This window comes from Macrobrachium nipponense, chromosome 39, assembly GCF_015104395.2.
Source record: "Macrobrachium nipponense isolate FS-2020 chromosome 39, ASM1510439v2, whole genome shotgun sequence".
Taxonomy (NCBI): Eukaryota; Metazoa; Arthropoda; class Malacostraca; order Decapoda; family Palaemonidae; genus Macrobrachium; species Macrobrachium nipponense.
This window is the reverse complement of record NC_061099.1, coordinates 22,882,370-22,899,291: the sequence shown is the minus strand read 5'-3', so window position 1 is coordinate 22,899,291 and position 16,922 is coordinate 22,882,370. Positions and strand designations below refer to the sequence as shown.

At 36.1% G+C, this 16,922-nt stretch overlaps 1 protein-coding gene across 1 annotated transcript in view; it reads left to right on the top strand.

The window, feature by feature from the left end:
• The window catches only part of LOC135210209 (protein Wnt-4-like), a 35,403-nt gene extending 19,185 nt beyond the window's left edge, over positions 1-16,218 (top strand). Inside the window, exons 2-4 of the mRNA XM_064243044.1 lie at positions 8,218-8,316; positions 9,919-10,125; positions 14,128-16,218. Coding sequence (XP_064099114.1) covers positions 8,218-8,316; positions 9,919-10,125; positions 14,128-14,289 — 468 coding nt within the window. The 3' untranslated portion in view covers positions 14,290-16,218. The remainder of the gene's footprint in view (positions 1-8,217; positions 8,317-9,918; positions 10,126-14,127) is intronic.
• The last annotated feature ends 704 nt before the right edge of the window (positions 16,219-16,922 follow it).

Genomic DNA, 16,922 nt, shown 5'->3' with positions numbered 1-16,922 from the left:
CAGAAGGGCCACCACACTGAAGTAGCATTTTGAGGATTCACGCTTCTTAGAACACGTTATTGTGTATTTAAAAACCTCCCTTTGGAGAAAAAAAGTGTCGTAAGTGGACCGGAGTGAGTCTCCAGTTGTCCACTCTGTTCTTTTTTTCCCTTCCCTCTTCCCTCGTTCCTCGGAGGGGGGAAAAACCAGACGGGAAAAAAGTGCGTCTAGGGCCCACTACAACGGCGCGTCCGAGAAACAAGTAGGTCTATATGATCGTAGGTTCGAAGGTCCAGGATTCTCTGAAGAACAAGAAGAAGAGGCAGTGAGTCAGTTAGGGGATGACGTGAAGAAGTAGTCTTCTTCTTTCTCTTATTCTTCTTGTGGGGATTTTTTGGATATTTCTTCTTCTTCTTCTTCCCCTTCCTCTTCGTCACCCCAACGCCCGGAGAAGTAGGCCCCAAGGGCAAAGCTCCTCGAGACGTCGGTCGTGATGAAGAGGGACAACCTGGAGGAGGAGGAGGAGGAGGAGTAAAAAGAGGGCGTGTCCGAAGGGTGAGGCGATGCCCCTTTGTGCTTGTGTCTCTCTCGTCAAACTTTTTCCTCTTGCCCTCTTGTTCTAAACACAGTCGAGAATTAGCCTCCTGCAGCCAAGTTTCCAGCAGAAATGAGCATCGGGAGAGTGAGTCTCTCTCTCTCTCTCTCTCTCTCTCTCCTGCTGTCTCTCGAGTGGATTTTTTTTGGCCTTCGGGAAGTACCCGTCCCCTGAGCAAGGGAGAGCCACTTCACTATTGCCTCCCTCTGTCCACTGAAGAACAAACCAACTGAATGTGAGCAACTAATTACCGACTAGTATCTCTCTCTCTTCTCTCTCTCTCTCTCTCTCTCTCTCTCTCTCTCTCTCTCGTGTATTGGAGGAATCTACATCATGAGAGGAGCCATGGATTTCACGGCACACTGGAGGTTGCTTGAGCATAACATTTTTTCCCCTGGTTTCTGGAGAATTTTAAGTCACTTGCCCCCTGTAGTCTTGTTCCATATGAATAGGGGTTTCTCTTTTGAATAATAATAATAATAATAATAATAATAATAATAATAATAATAATAATAATAAAATAATAATAATAATAATAATAATAATAAGTAAACATTGGTATGAATACTATAGTAGATTCACATCAGCCGAGCTTTCCTAAATAACAGTCAATCAATCTGGGAGCATATTTCAACATCTTGACGCGCAATTCATCTCTCGAAACATATGAATAAATACATGAATAAAATATGTGAATTCTGTAAAACAATTAATTCTATGAAAAGGAGAATACATATTTGTCACTGTTTTTTTAATGTTTAGTTTTAATGATTTTCAAGACCTTTCTAAAGCTTTACCCAGTTGCTTATCTTAGAGAGAGAGAGAGAGAGAGAGAGAGAGAGAGAGAGAGAGAGAGAGAGAGAAACACTGCGTTTTTCTCGAAATTATATAAAAATCATGGATGATATTGCTGCCTTCCCTGAGTTTTCTATCAATTATATTGCTATAGTAGATTCACATCAGCCGTGCATTTGACGTCTAGGCCAGTCCCTTACGACGCTCCTGATTGGCTGTTGATAAGCCAATCACAGGGCTGGAAACTCTTAGTCTCCCTCGAGAGTTCACATAGGCAGGATGTATGTTCCACCTCTCCTGAAAGACGTATACCTCAGGAGAGATGGAAGATACATCCTGCCTATGTGAACTCTCTCGAGAGAGACTAAGAGTTTTCCAGCCCTGTGATTGGCTTATCAACAGCCAATCAATGAAGCGTCGTAAGGGACTGCCCTAGACGTCAAAATGCACGGCTGATGTGAATCTGCTATAGCAATATAATTGATTAAAGAAACTCAGGGAAAGGCAGACAATATCATCCATGAATTTTTATATAATGTTTCGAGAAAAAACGCGGTGTTTCTCTCTCTCTCTCTCTCTCTCTCTCTCTCTCTCTCTCTCTCTCAGATAAGCAACTAGGTAAAGCTTTAGAAAGGTCTTGAAAATAATTAAAAACAACATTAGAAAGAAAAAACGGTGACAAATATGTATTCTCCTTTTCGTAGAATTAATTGTTTTACAGAATTCACATATTTTATTCATGTATTTATTCATATGTTTCGAGAGATGAATTGCGCGTCGAGATGTTGAAATATGCTCCCAGAATGATTGACTGTTATTTAGGAAAGCTCGTTGCTCAGTATGATCACAAAATTCGTATTATTTCTGCAATCAAGCTCTTTCCTTTGGTAGTACCGTCAGTGCAACTCATGGGGTGCACTGTAGGCATCACTTGAGGTTCTTTGCAGCGTGCGTTCTCGGCCCCTAGCTGCAACCCCTTTCGTTCCTTTTAATGTACCTCCCTTTATATTCACTTTCTCCCATCTCCTAACAAGTTATTCATAGTGCAACTGCTTTGAGGTTTTCCTCCTGTTACACCTTTTACTGTCAGTTTCCGTTTCAGCACTGAATGACCTCATTGGTCCCAGTGCTTGGCGCCTTTAGCCTAAATTCTATATTCAATTCAATCTCTTTCTTGATTTTTGAAGCGAGTTTCTTGGAGACGAATTCTGGTATAAGCATAGGTTTTATTTAGTAGTAAGAGAAGAAGACGTACCGTTGATGCAGTTTTTATATCCAACAGCGATAATATTTTTTGGACGTTGAGCCTGTCGTTATAAAAAGATTTCTTGGTCTTAATTACATATGAAATCTCACTCATTGTTTTCTTCTGTCCTAAGAACTACGTTGAAAGTCACCTGACGAGAGATGTGACTGAATATGATGTCACTTTTCAGGCATTCACAATACTGTATATTGAAGCCGCACTTGACTTACAGATACCAATGGTTACTATTGAAAAACCGTTCGTAATATTTAAGTGTGACATTTATGTAACTAGTTCTCTTTCCTTGTTAAAAGTGCTTTGTTTCCAAAATGCGCAGTAACTACCATTTATATTTTTTCCCAACTATATTTTTATTATCACTGAGTATCCTTTCATCTTACCCTTTTTGACCGGGTTTTCATAAATTTATTTAACAGGATTTAACAATGCCATAATAAATACAGCCAAAGTGACATTCACCTAGAAAATCGAAAGATATTCTCATTATTCTAACGAAATGCACATAACAATAAACGGATAACGAACAGCAATTAGAGGTAGATAGATAGTCATAATTGACGCTAGATACTTTCGGCGCAAAGCATAGTAGGCGAACTGCTTGGGAACAGAGAGAGAGCTTCTTGTATTTTAAACAATAAGGTCGTAAATTCTTGTCTGTTAATTAGCGAACCCGACTATCATAGGTTTTGTTTTTCTCGCAGACCGTACATAAATCTTTATAACTGCTATTAAACTTTTATATTTTTTCAGATCTCAATTAAGAAGCTTTAAATTAGGCGCCTAATTATTGTTTCAGAATCACAGCGGGGAATTTTAACTATAATGGGGGGTTGGGAGATGGTTTCGTTGAAAATTACTATTATAGTGAATTAATGAAATATGAACCAATATGGTTAGTTTTGAAGTATTTGGTCTTATGGGAAGCAAATTGTTTGCTGGGTGAATGTAAATAAAACTGGTTTTGTTGAGCAGTAGGGATGATAGAGACAGAATAGTAATACAAGAAAGAAGAGGCTCGACTATAAAACAGGCAGAAAAGTTTAAATACTTGGGATCTACTTTAAGCCAAGAGGGAGGATGTGAGGCTGAAGTTGACAGTAGGATAAAAGCTGCATGGGGGAAGTGAAGAGAGGTAGCTGGAGCCCTATGTGATAAGAAAAGGCCAATCAACCTAAATGTCAAGATATATAACGCAGTGATAAGACCAGTTTTCATTTATGGAGGAGAAACATGGCTCTAAGAAGAAAAGAGTAGTAAAGCTTGAGAGAACAGAGATGAGAATGCTGAGGTGGTTAATGGGAATATCGCTGCTTGGGAGATTGGAAAATGATGAAATAAGAAGATGGGCAGGCATAATATAATTACAGAGGTGATAAGAGTGCCACAATTGAGATGGTATGTGCATTGGTTGAGGATGGATGACAAGGAGGGAGTGAAGAGGGCTTGGTAGGAACCTGTTAGAGGAAGAAGATTGAGAGGGAGACAGAGAACTAGATGGCGAGATGAAGTGAAGGAATATATGGAGAGAAGAGGTTTGATGTAGGATGATGCCTTTGATACCTTTGATAGAAGGCAGTGGAAGAGACGCCGCATCAGGCAACCGACCCCTTAATGTAGGGATAACGGTGGGAAAAGAGAGACTGTACATTCGATGGTTTAGTGGTTAGTTAATGAATATTCTTAGGTTATCGGACTTTTTTCCTCTCTCTCTCTCTCTCTCTCTCTCTCTCTCTTTCTCTCTCTCTCTCTCTGTATGTGTATGTGTATGTGAGGGAAAAAATTCCATAATATATTGAATAGTTAATTTTTATACTCAGGTTATCTAACCATTTACATACTCTCTCTCTCTCTCTCTCTCTCTCTCTCTGGGGGGGGAAAAACATGCACATGCCAAGTGTGTAAAACCTCTTAATACCGTCATGTGCAGACTTCCTCGCCAAATTTAAGGAAAAACCTTTCACCCTGCAGGCTTAATGTTTTTTTTTTCGGAAATACAGCAAGTAAATCCGATAAGTAAAAATACAACTCTACTAACGAAATTATCAGATGGAGGGAAAGGCTGCTGCTGGCTCTCTCTCCCCTCCTTCCTCTCCACCCCCCTACCCCCCCCCCCCCCGAAAAAAAAAATGGCCAAACCAAAGAAGTAATGTTGAGAACACGCCCCCAAGAAATATCCTAAGATGTGGGCTTCGTCGGTGGGCGTGCGGACGGAGAAACGCCCGTCAGCAACAGCGAATTAACTTGTACACTACAAGAAAGAGTTAATCAAAGTTTTTTTTACCACCTACCTCCCCCTCCTCTCTCTCTCTCTCTCTCTCTCTCTCTCCTTAGACCTTTCCAACTCCTGCCGGCGTAAATCTACGCCTTGCTTAATTTACTTCTCACGTCAGTTTCCTGATAAAAAAAGAAAAAAAAAAATACAGAATGAGAGGAAATGAAAAAGATGAAAAATAAAACATTCGGCAAAACCATACGATATCTGATTGTGAGTGTACTATATGTTTGAGAGAGAGAGAGAGAGAGAGAGAGAGAGAGAGAGAGAGAGAGAGAGAGAGAGAGAGATAGTAAGCTTCAGAGTTCATTTGGTTGGTATATTGAATTCTATTTTATATATCATCTCTCTTCAAACAATAGACCCCGTAAGGGAGTATCGCCGTCAGTGGACTTCATTCGGTGCACTGTAGGCATTACTTAAGGTTCATTGCAGCCTGCCTTCGGCCCTAAGCTACAACCATTTTGGTTCCTTTTACTGTACCTCATTTCGTATTCTCTTCATCTTACTTTCCACTAGCGATTGTCGTTTTGGAGCTTTTTGTTTGTCTCGGTATTCCGGGATGAAATCAGTCCCGATCCCGGGAATTCCCGGGATTTTCAGTTGTCTAAAATTGCACATTAGGCCTAGTTTCCATTTCAGGCTTTTCATGTGCTTAACATGACTACATATGCAGAAATATTACTGTAGATTGACTGTCTTATTAATTCCACCTAATGTTTAATTCCAGCATACACTTTGTATCATATATATATATTATATATATATATATATATATATATATATATATATATGTGTGTGTGTATGTATGTATGTATGTATTTATGTATGTATGTACACATATGTACATACATACATACATATATATATATGCTTATATACATATATGATTATATATATACAAACATACATACATACAGACATTTTTGCACATCCCGGGAAATCCCGGGATAAAATTAAGTACAAAAATGGGGACAATTTGACTGCAGGATGGGTGAGGAATTGTTCTGTTATATATATACTATATATATATATATATATATATATATATATATTTATATATATATGTATGTGTATACCGTATATAGATACATATATATATATCTATATATAGTATATATATATATATATATATATATATATATATGTATATATATATATATACACATATATACATATATTTATGTAAGTATGGGTGATATATTACACACATATATATATATAACATATATATTTATGTAGTTAATATATATATATATTATATATATAGATATATATATATATATATATTGTACGTACAGACATTTACTGTCATTATCTGAATGATAATACTGATAGATCATAGATTATGTCACTGTTTTTAGCCTATTGCTTGTTGCAAAATTGCAAGTTGCAACACTTTTGCAAGATAAGGCCTGTCAAATATACCCGTTGAGGGAAGATAAAGCGTCTGTACCAGTGTTACCAGTTTATCGCAACCGCTAAATCTATAGAGGACAGGGATATAAAACCGTGACAAAAAATCATGTACAAGTTTCCAAGAGGAACATATTCCTTCTTTATCATGTGGAAAACGTACTATTACCGCTTACCTAATGGCCTTTATTTTACATATTTGGGACGGTAATCTCGCGAAGAAGTCCCATATATATATATATATATATATATATATATATATATATATATATATATATATATATATATATATATATATACAGTTCTTTTGGACGGGAAGACTAGCTTGAAAATGTTGTGTATATATATATATATATATATATATATATATATATATATATATATAATAATACACACATATATACATACATACACACAAGATTTTCAAGCTAGTCTTCCCGTCTAAAAGAATTTTGTATTTTGTGAGTGTTTGTGTCTGTTTGTTTTAACATTCCAGGAATATTTTCAAATTTCTCTTCTCGTCCAAAAGAATTGTGTTTTGTGTGCATGTCTGGGTGTGTTTGTTTTAACATTCCAGGAAGTCCTTCTCTTCCAAAAACGAATTAGGGATCATGGAAAAGATTGCTTTACTCCTCGACGAGGACAAATATTATCGATTCCTTCCAGAGGAACCACCAAACTCCCTTCAGGAGAAGAAGTTCCTTCTTTGACATATTTGTGGAAGTATTCAAAGGGCGGCCGGGCGGCACGCTTGGCATTCTCTCTCTCTCTCTCTCTCTCTCTCTCTCTCTCTCTCTCTCTCTCTCTCTCTCTCTCAGCAGCTCTGTCATATATTGTAAAACTGCAATTCGTTATTAATCACGTTTGAACTCTCTCTCTCTCTCTCTCTCTCTCTCTCTCTCTCTCTCTCTCTCCTCTCTCTCAAACACGACCGAAAGAATTCGACTTGGAGTGGAGGAAAAAATAAAAGTTTCTTATTGAAGTGACACTTGGACGGTTTGAAGACAAATGCGGAATTCGTTTTTTTTTTTTTTTTTCGGGTATCGTCTAAAAGTGGTTTTGGGAATCAGCTGTGAGGTGGGAATGGCGTCGTAGATTCTTCGCTTGGAATCAAGATTATTTTTGTGGGAGAAGAAGAGAAAGAGGAAAAACGGAGGAATTTTTATCTGTGTATTATTTTTGCCGGTCGAGAATTTTATTAATTGGTGTATTAGTTTGAAAACTCGCTTGAAGTGCGCATAATCATGTAGGCATTATTTTTATTACTTTTATTATTATTTTTTAATGAAATAGCAGAATTCAGCGAATTAATTTTATAAATTACTTTTTCAATTGTTCATATTACTCGCTTGAACTGTACCTGAGGTCCGCCATTCCTATATACCAATATACTGATAATACCAGTATTGACAACCAAATACCTGTTCTGAATAAAACATCACATTCAGCACTATTTAGATTTATCCCAGTATGAATATTGGCCAATTATTAAGAAGTATCGCTGAGCCAGAGAAGAGTAATAAGAAAAATAGAAAAGATAATATATAAAATTAATTCGCTGAAGAAAAGATAATATATAGTATTAATTCCCTGAATTCTGCCCTATTATTATTATTATTATTATTAATATTATTATTATTATTATTATTCAGAAAATGAACCCATATTCATATGGAACAAGCCCACCACCGGGCCCTTTGATTCGAAATTCCAGATTTCAAGTCGAAGCAAAGATAAAAAAAAGCTATCAAACAATAAATGTTCTTTCACCGTATATCGTGATTACAAGAATTCACTTGTATTACCTATGTACTATTTTCCAGTTAAGGCTCGAATAAATTAAAGATAGTGAGATTAATTGCATTAATGAACATTTTTTATCTGTATTTGCAGCTGATTGAATCCAACATGCGTGTCGAGTGTAAATGCCACGGGGTCTCTGGGTCGTGTGAGCTGAAGACGTGTTGGAAAGCCATGCCCACCTTCCGGGAGGTAATGTTTCTTAGTCTTGTTTGTAATGGTTCTCAGTCGCTGTGTGGTGTTTCACAGGCATTTTGTAATGCCTTTCGGCCCTTTTATACTGTTTCTCAACCTTTTTGTCATGATATTTAATCTTGTAATGTTTTTCAGTCTTGTTGTAACTCTCCACTATTTTTTTTAAATATTTCTCAGTCTTTCTTTAATGTTTCCCAAGTTTGTTGCAATCTTTTTCAGTCTTTCTGTAATGTTTCTCAGTATTTAGTTCTGTTTGTCAGTCTTGTTATAATGTTTCTCAATATTTTTGCAATTTCTCTCAGTCTTTTATAACGTTTCCCACTCCTGTTGTGAATTTTCTCTTTCTCGTAGTGAATTTTTACATTTTTTTAATGTTTTCCTTTTTTTGTAACATTTCTCAATATTTTGTTATGTTTATCAGTCTTGTATATGTTTCTGTGCCTAGTAATGTTTGTATAATGTTTCTCTGTCTAGTAATTTTTCTTAGTCGTTTTGTAATGTTTTTCAATCATTTTTAATGTTCCTTAGCCTTTTTTTCAAATACCTAGTCATTTTGTAATATTTCTCGTCATTTTGTAGTGTTTCTCACGCATATTGAATTTCTCAGCCAGTTAAGTTTTTTTTAGTCTTATTGTATATTTTCTCACTCTTTATAATGTTTCTCAGTCTTTTTACAAATGTTTTTCGGTCTTGTTGTAATGTTTCACGTTGTTGTTATAATGCTTCTCAGTTTTTCAGTATTTAGAACTACAATCTTGTTGTGTGAGAACGAACACATTCTATTCTCGATTCTCTCTTTTATAATTAATTCAAAAATTTTCTATAAAATATGAATTTAAATCACATATATGATATAGGTAATGCCTTGATTACGTTTTATTTTTCTTATGTGTCTTTTGTTTACACTATAATATAACACAAGAATGGCGTTGCATTGCTAAGATTGCTGTGTCTATCCTGAAAAAGATAACGAAAGAAAAGTTTGATAGTCATCCTTAAAAGTAATATCATAGAAAATGTACCCGATCCTTTCGTAGAAAATGTAACCGTTTCAAAAATAGAGGATAACTGCATCATTTTCATTCTTCCCTTGTGTACGACAGTCACTTACCATTACCATTATGCGTACTTTATTATAAACTTCATTTACTCTGTATTTTATACAGTAATTAAAGCTACTTATCAGATTAAAATATCTCCAATGTGTTTTATATTACACACTAATTATTAATTGTAATTTTTTATTGAAAGTTTATCAGTTTTAGGAGTGATTTCTAAAGAAAAGAGAAACCACATGACTGTAGGACTACTTGGGATTTAAGATAGATAAATATATAGATTATTTAGATACATTGAAAAAAAATAGGTTTCCTAATCAGTTAAATGTTTCCAGATCGGCGAGATCTCCAAATTGGTTTTAGGAGTGAAAAAAAAAAACACACTTATAAGCCTATTAAACATCAGTTTTATAAGTATTGTAGAAAAATGCCTATAGACCTGCAAACACCAAATTTACGGCTGATTAGGACAAATAAACAGATTAATCATTAAGATATATTTTTTAAAAATCAGTTTCCTAAAACCGCCAAACTCTTGCAGATCGGTGAGATCCTGAAGGACAAGTTCGACGGCGCGACGGAGGTGCGTGTGAAGCAGGTCTCCGGAAGGGCGGAGCTGGAGCCCAACAAACAGTACTTCAAGAAGCCCACGGAGCTGGACCTGGTCTACGTCTCGGCCTCGCCCGAATACTGCGAATATGACATCAACAGCGGCTCCTTGGGCACCCACGGCAGGAGGTGCAATGAGGTAAGGGGGTGGATGGGTCGCTCCTGTAGAAGGAGTAAGGTGGTTTGATGGGAAGAGGAGCTCCCGTAGAAGGCACTGAAGAAGGGAAGGAAGGGGAGCTTCTGTAGAAGGAGGAATTGGTGAAGGGGAGTTCCTGTAAGAGGAATGGGAGAAACTCTTGTAGAAGGAGGAAGTTAGGAATGGGAGCTCCGGAAGAAGGGGCTGTAGAAGGAGAAAGATGGGGAGCTCCTGCAGAAGGCGCTGTAGAAGGAGAAGTAAGGGGAGCTCCTGTAGAAGGAGGAAGTGGGGAAGGGGAGAAGATCCTGCCGAAGGCTCTGTAGAAGGAGGAGGAGGAGGAGGGAGCTAAGGCAGGAGAGATTTGCCATTAATAAAATATAGTTTTTTTTTTTAAGGCCTCTTTTATTTACCATTTTTCATGCATGAGTTTTGATTTTTTATAATTGTTGCATCTTGTCTGTTTGTGCCTGTGTGAATATACGTATATGCGCACACTATATATAATATATATATATATATATATATATATATATATATATATAAATATATTATATATATATATATATAGACAATGTAGCATGAAGGAACACGTGCTTGGGAGTATCCTTAAATCCACGGTAGGAAGGCGAGTGAAAAACTGGGAACTTGGAACAAGTACTTGCGTATATTCTACATTTTCAAGTTCACACTGAATATAATAGAAGTTGACAGACCTTTATGTACAAAAACAGAAAGGGGGGGCGGGGTACAGTTTGTTAATCTGGGCGGCGTGTCTCTTTTGTTTAAAGAACACGCCGCCCAAATATACAAACTGTAGCTAATCCCTCCTCCGCAGCTTTCTGTTTTTTGTGTATAAAGGACTGTCAACTTCCATTATATTCAGTGTGAACTTTGAAAATGTAGACTATACTACGAAAGTACTTGTTCCAAGTCCCCCTACTTTCTACCGTGGATTTAAGGATATTTCCCAATACGTGTTCCTTCGTGCTACATTGGATATATATTATATATATATATAATATATATATATATATATATACATATTTATTTATTATTTATTTATTTTATTATTTATTTATATATATATAACCATAAAAACACTATTTACATAAAACCACACATTGAAACATGATTGAGTTTTGTAAATAGGCGTGTTTTGGGGCCTTTTGAACTTTATTTATCGTGTGCATACACTATTCATATTTTTAATATTATTAGTAACTTTTAATACACTAATAGTCATTTACAAGGAGATAGGAAGAATTAGAGTGAGTTGTAGAATATTTTCACTACACGCAACTTTTTCGTCAGTAACCAGTTATTCCAAAATCCATTATTATAGCATGCTTTCAACCTTGGCACATTATGATTCTTTGCAATGCAGTTGGAGCCCCATCAATGAAATTCAGAAGGAAAACTGTGTTTTTCTTCCCTAATTATTGAGCTATTATTTACATATCAGGTTATTATGTTATCGTTGGCAATTAATGCCATTGTTAATATATAAATATTCTGTGACCACTTATTTGTAAGGTGGCCCCCCCCCAAAAAAAAAAAATTAAAATAAAACTAATGGTTCTTTTTTAGGTTATTTTGTTTAGTTCATTAAATGGAAACGACTTTACCATATAGCGCTGAATAGTTTTTCCTCTTTCTCGAGTGAAATATGTATAATTATGTCATCTTCTTCCTTCAGATTTGACTAAAACTTCGCCCTTCTGAAAGTAGTTTCCCCACGAAAGATAAAAGTTCCCAACTGAAAGTAGTTTTCCACTGAAAGTAGTTTCTCACTGAAAGTAGTTTTCCCCACTGAAAGTAGTTTTCCCAATTGAAAGTAGTTTCTTTTCCACTGAAAGTGGTTTCACTGAAAGTAGTTTCACTGGAGTAAAGCTTTCACTGAAAAGTAGTTTCCCACTGAAAGTAGTTTCCCACTGAAGTAGCTTCTCACTGAAAGTAAAGTTTCCCACGGAAAGAGTTTCCTCACTGAAAGTAGTTTCCCACTGAAAGGTTAGTTTTCCCACTGAAAGTAGTTTCCCACTGAAAGTAGTCCCACTGAAATAGTTTCCAATGAACGAGTTTCTCACTGAAAGTAGTTTCCCACTGAAAGTAGTTTCCCACTTTGAAAGTAGTTTCTCACTTTTGGAAAGTAGTCCCACCGAAAGTAGTTTTCCCACTGAATGTAGTTCCCAATGAAAAGTAGTTTCCCACTGAAAGGAATTATGTCATCTTCTTCTTCAGAAATTGATTTACTTTCGCCCTTCTGAAAGTGTTCCCACTGAAAGTAGTTTTCACTGAAAAGTTAGTTTCTTTCCACTGAAAGTAGTTTCTTTCCCACTGAAAGTAGTTTCCCACTTGAATAAAGTAGTTTCCCACGAAAGTAGTTTCTTCCACTGAGTAGTTTCCCACTGAAAGTAGTTTCCCAAAGAAAAGTTTCTTTTCTTTCCCACTGAAAGTAGTTTCTCCTGAAAGTAGTTTTCCCACTGAAAGAGTTTCTCACTGAAATAGTTTCCACTGAAGTAGTTTTCCCCTGACTAAAGTGTCACTGAAAGTAGTTTCTCACTGAAATAGTTTCTGAAAGTAGTTTCCCATGATAGTGTCCCACTGAAAAGTAGTTTTCACTGAAAGTAGTTTTCCCACGAAAGTAGTCACTGAAATAGTTTCCCACTGAAAGTACTTTCACTGAAAGTATTTCTCACTGAAAGTAGTTTCCCACACAAAGTAGTTTCTCTTCGAAATAGTTTTTCCCACTGAAAGTGTCACAAGATAGTTTTTCCCACTGAAAGTATTTCTTTTTTTTTTTCCCATGAAATAGTCACTGAAAGTAGTTTCCCACTGAAAGTAGTTTCTCACTGAAAGTAGTTTCCCACTGAAAGTAGTTTCTCACTGAAAGTAGTTTCCCACTGAAAGTAGTTTCTCACTGAAAGTAGTTTCCCACGAAGTGTTTCACGAAATAGTTTCCCAATGAAATGTAAAGTTTCCCACTGAAAGTAGTCCCACTTTGACAAAGTAGTCACTGAAAAGTAGTTTTCCCACTGAAAGTAGTTTCTCACTGAAAGTAGTTTCTCACTGAAAGTAGTTTCTCACTGAAAGTAGTTTCTCACTGAAAGTAGTTTCTCACTGAAAGTAGTTTCTCAAACCAGCTTCCATTTAGTTGAATAGTTGATGCATTTCTTACTTTTGCACCCGTTACTTCCTGTTGTCTTTATCTAATTTGTTTAAAACTGGTTATCACGGCTTAACGTCTGTTCTTAGCCTGGTTTCAGTTTTTAGTTTAATTTTATTTTCGTGTGTTAAAATTTTGGTTTAATTTTGCTTCTGCAAATTAACTGCCTGCTTTTTAACCATTTGGTTGTATTCTGATTTGCCAATTAACCGAGTGTTTTTTTAAAAAATTGAGGTTCTATTGTGCTTCTGCTAATAATTATTGACATCTTTCTTTGTACTCTCTTTTACGCATTTCTGTTTCATTCGGGTGTTTCAATTCAGCTACTAAGCTTTAAAGGTACCTTTAACCTTTATCATTTAACAGCATGATTTTTTAAATTGTCTTTTTTATTTATGCTCCTGTTTATTTTAACTGCTAATATTCTTGTGTGTCTGTTTTTTTCCCCCCCTTTTTTTTTAAGTTGGTCGCTTTTAGTTCCCTTCGACTCTGGCAGATTGTTTTCCCACAGAAATGCCATTTCAAGAATCACACGAGGTTCTGTCTCCTCGTACAAACACCCCTTTTCATTAGATGTAGTTTTTATACATTTAACGTCCCTCTCTAGTTCTCTCTAGCATACGAAACAAGCCTAGTCTCTAGGAGTGTTATTGACCAATTTCAGGAACCCTGCGAGGTTCTGTTTCCTTGTTCAGACAGCCCTTTTTCAGTTTCGGAGCTGCTCGAGTGGGTTTACACTCATTTGGGGTGCTTCTTTAACTCTAGCCTACGACACTCAAGCTTAGTCTCTAGGAAGTGATTTAAATGTAACAAATTGCTGACGAATTCACGAAATCTTGCAGAGTTCCCGCGGACTGGACGGTTGTGACTTACTCTGCTGTAACCGAGGGTACAGCAGCTCCCAGGAGCGAGTGAAGGAGAGGTGTTCGTGCAAGTTTCACTGGTGCTGCTACGTCAAGTGCAGAACTTGCATCCGTGACGTCACGGTGTACACCTGCAATTAACCAGCCAAGCCAAGCTCAGCTAAGCCAGCTGGGGAATGAAGAGGAAGACGAAGTAAGAGTCCCACGCGGACAAACCTGGAGAGTGATTCACGCTGTTTTCAGTACCTGGAAAATAAAAAAATAATCATAATAAAAAAGGAATAATATACTATTTAAAACATGAGAAAACAAATTGTCACATTTACCTGAAAAAATATATAGTGTAAGGCCATAATACTATTTTATGGGAACATTTTGACATAGGTGAATATATATATATGTTAATTCATAATTTTCTCAGATTATTATTAATAATAAAGACACGTTGCATTTTGTTGGTGGTGAAGAAAGAGAATTGGAGATGGCTTATGGAGCCAATCTGATTACTTAAATGAGAGGAAAAGTGTTTTAAAAAGTTTTAAATGTATAAATGTAAGGCTCTGGAGACTCGGAGAGAGGAGAGAGCTGATGATCAAGATTTGTAAATAGTTTCATTAGCTTTTAGCGTCGTAGACTCGTAGTAGTAAGGTTCAGAAACCTCCAATTTTAATGTCTTTGCATACAAGGTGTTGTTTTGTTTGCACATTTACAACCACGTTTACAACAACATCGATTCCAGGACGTCCTCGAGATGAGATTGTGATTCTGAGGGCGATTCATATGGCTAATTATAATCCAAGCATTTGAATTCATTGCATACCCATAGCTTATGAGTGCTTTCAAATGTATTGGGGATTTAATGTGGCCCCACGCTCCGTTTCGACAATAGAACTTCCTTATAATGCATAATGATGATACCTGGTTTTCTCATAAAGAAAACAGATGTTTCTTTAAGCATAAGTCATTCTACTGATAGGGATTTTAAGTCATCCAGTTGATGGGGGATTTTGCAGCTTTGCAACGGACTTAGTGCTACAGACTACAAATTTCACAATTGCAGCACTGCTAGTGATGAAGATGGACAGTGAGTTTGCAACTGCATTGTTTTGATGTGTGTCTGATCATTTTATCGTAGCAATAAGGACTCTGCTACAGAAGATAAAACTCAGTAATGTGGTAAGTGATTAAAACAAAGACTTGGTTCCAGAAGAAGATAAGAAGATAAAACTCAGTAATGTGGTAAATGACAGCACCAAGGACTCTGCTACGGAAGAGGATAAAAGACCTCAGAAATGTGGTGAATGTGTAGACAGAATACTGTCCTGTAGAGAGGAGACTGTTAGAACTAAATAAACAAATTTGTGTAGCGGTGGTGTAGGATCATTGGAAGGTCAAGATTTTGTACGAAGGGAGTTGTCTCTTAACTTGATGATGACTTGAAGATCAATTCTTGCAAGTACTACTTATAATAATACTACTGCTGTTACTATTACTATTACTGTAACTTGTTCAAGTGAAATGTTCACTTCCATGTTCAATATCCAGTCTACTCCTACAAAGAATTGATAGAAATCAATTTCCTTATTTTATAAGATGGAAAAAAAACTAATGGTCTATTATGAAATAGTTATACATATGTATATTCTCTTTAGAAATCCTTCCTCCTATTTCTGAATGAGAGTTTGTGTATGTATGTATGTACATGTATGAATACATATGATTACGTATGTATGATTTAAGTATCATCAATCGCTTCTTCCGTCTGTCCATATAAGGTTATGTATGCCTGCTCTGTATGCCTGATTCGTATGCATGCCTGCTTCGTGTGTATGCCTGCGTACGAGGGAAGTTTAGTGGTTGGTCCAGCAATAATAAATAAATTGCCAGATAGATGGATCTTTTTTTTTTTTATCAAGTATAACTTTTTTTTCTCGTGAATGTTGTATTAATATACGCCTTGTCATGGGGATTATTATTATTATTATTATTATTATTATTATTATTATTATTATTATTATTATTATTATTATTATTATTATTATTATTATTATTATTAATTAATAATAATGATAATATTGTCATGAAATTTATAATCATCATCATTATTATTATATTATTATTATTATTATTATATTATTAGTACTGTTCTGAAACTCATTATTATTGTTATTATTTTGAAATGATTATTATTATTATTATTATTATCTCTAACCTGATGTAAATAAGTCCTATTCTAGCGTTAAGGCAGTTTACTTATGAAAGAAGCTCCTCCCCCAATACTGCGAAAGGTCAATAGGTCAGGAGGTCAGGTCGGGGTTCCTCAAACGGGCACATGACGGTGGTTCTCGCTGTTGTTCTTCTTGGACTGAATTCAGAGTCTGTCGATAAAAACGCGAGTCATCTATAGATACTTATACTTTGTTAAGTGAGGCATCGTAAGTCGTGTAGGATTATACTTTATGAGTGAGAGCGACCTGGCTGGCCTTTTGTTAAGCGGCGCATTGGGAGAAGAGCTTGCTCTTTGTCTAGCGGCTACTTACAACTAAAATACATTGGTATAGATACTTTCTTTACATCGAGTAGTTGAGTATAGACGTCCTCTTCTTTCTTTCAATCTATATCTCTCTATTCTGTCTTCTATCTGCTATTTCCATTCGTCGTCGTTGTCTTTGTCCTTCTTCTTCTTCTTCTTCTTCTTCTTCTTCTTCTTCTTCTTCTTCTTCTTCTTCTTCTCTGTCTCTCGTTCTCGAGCAGATAGCTTTTGTGTTGTGTCG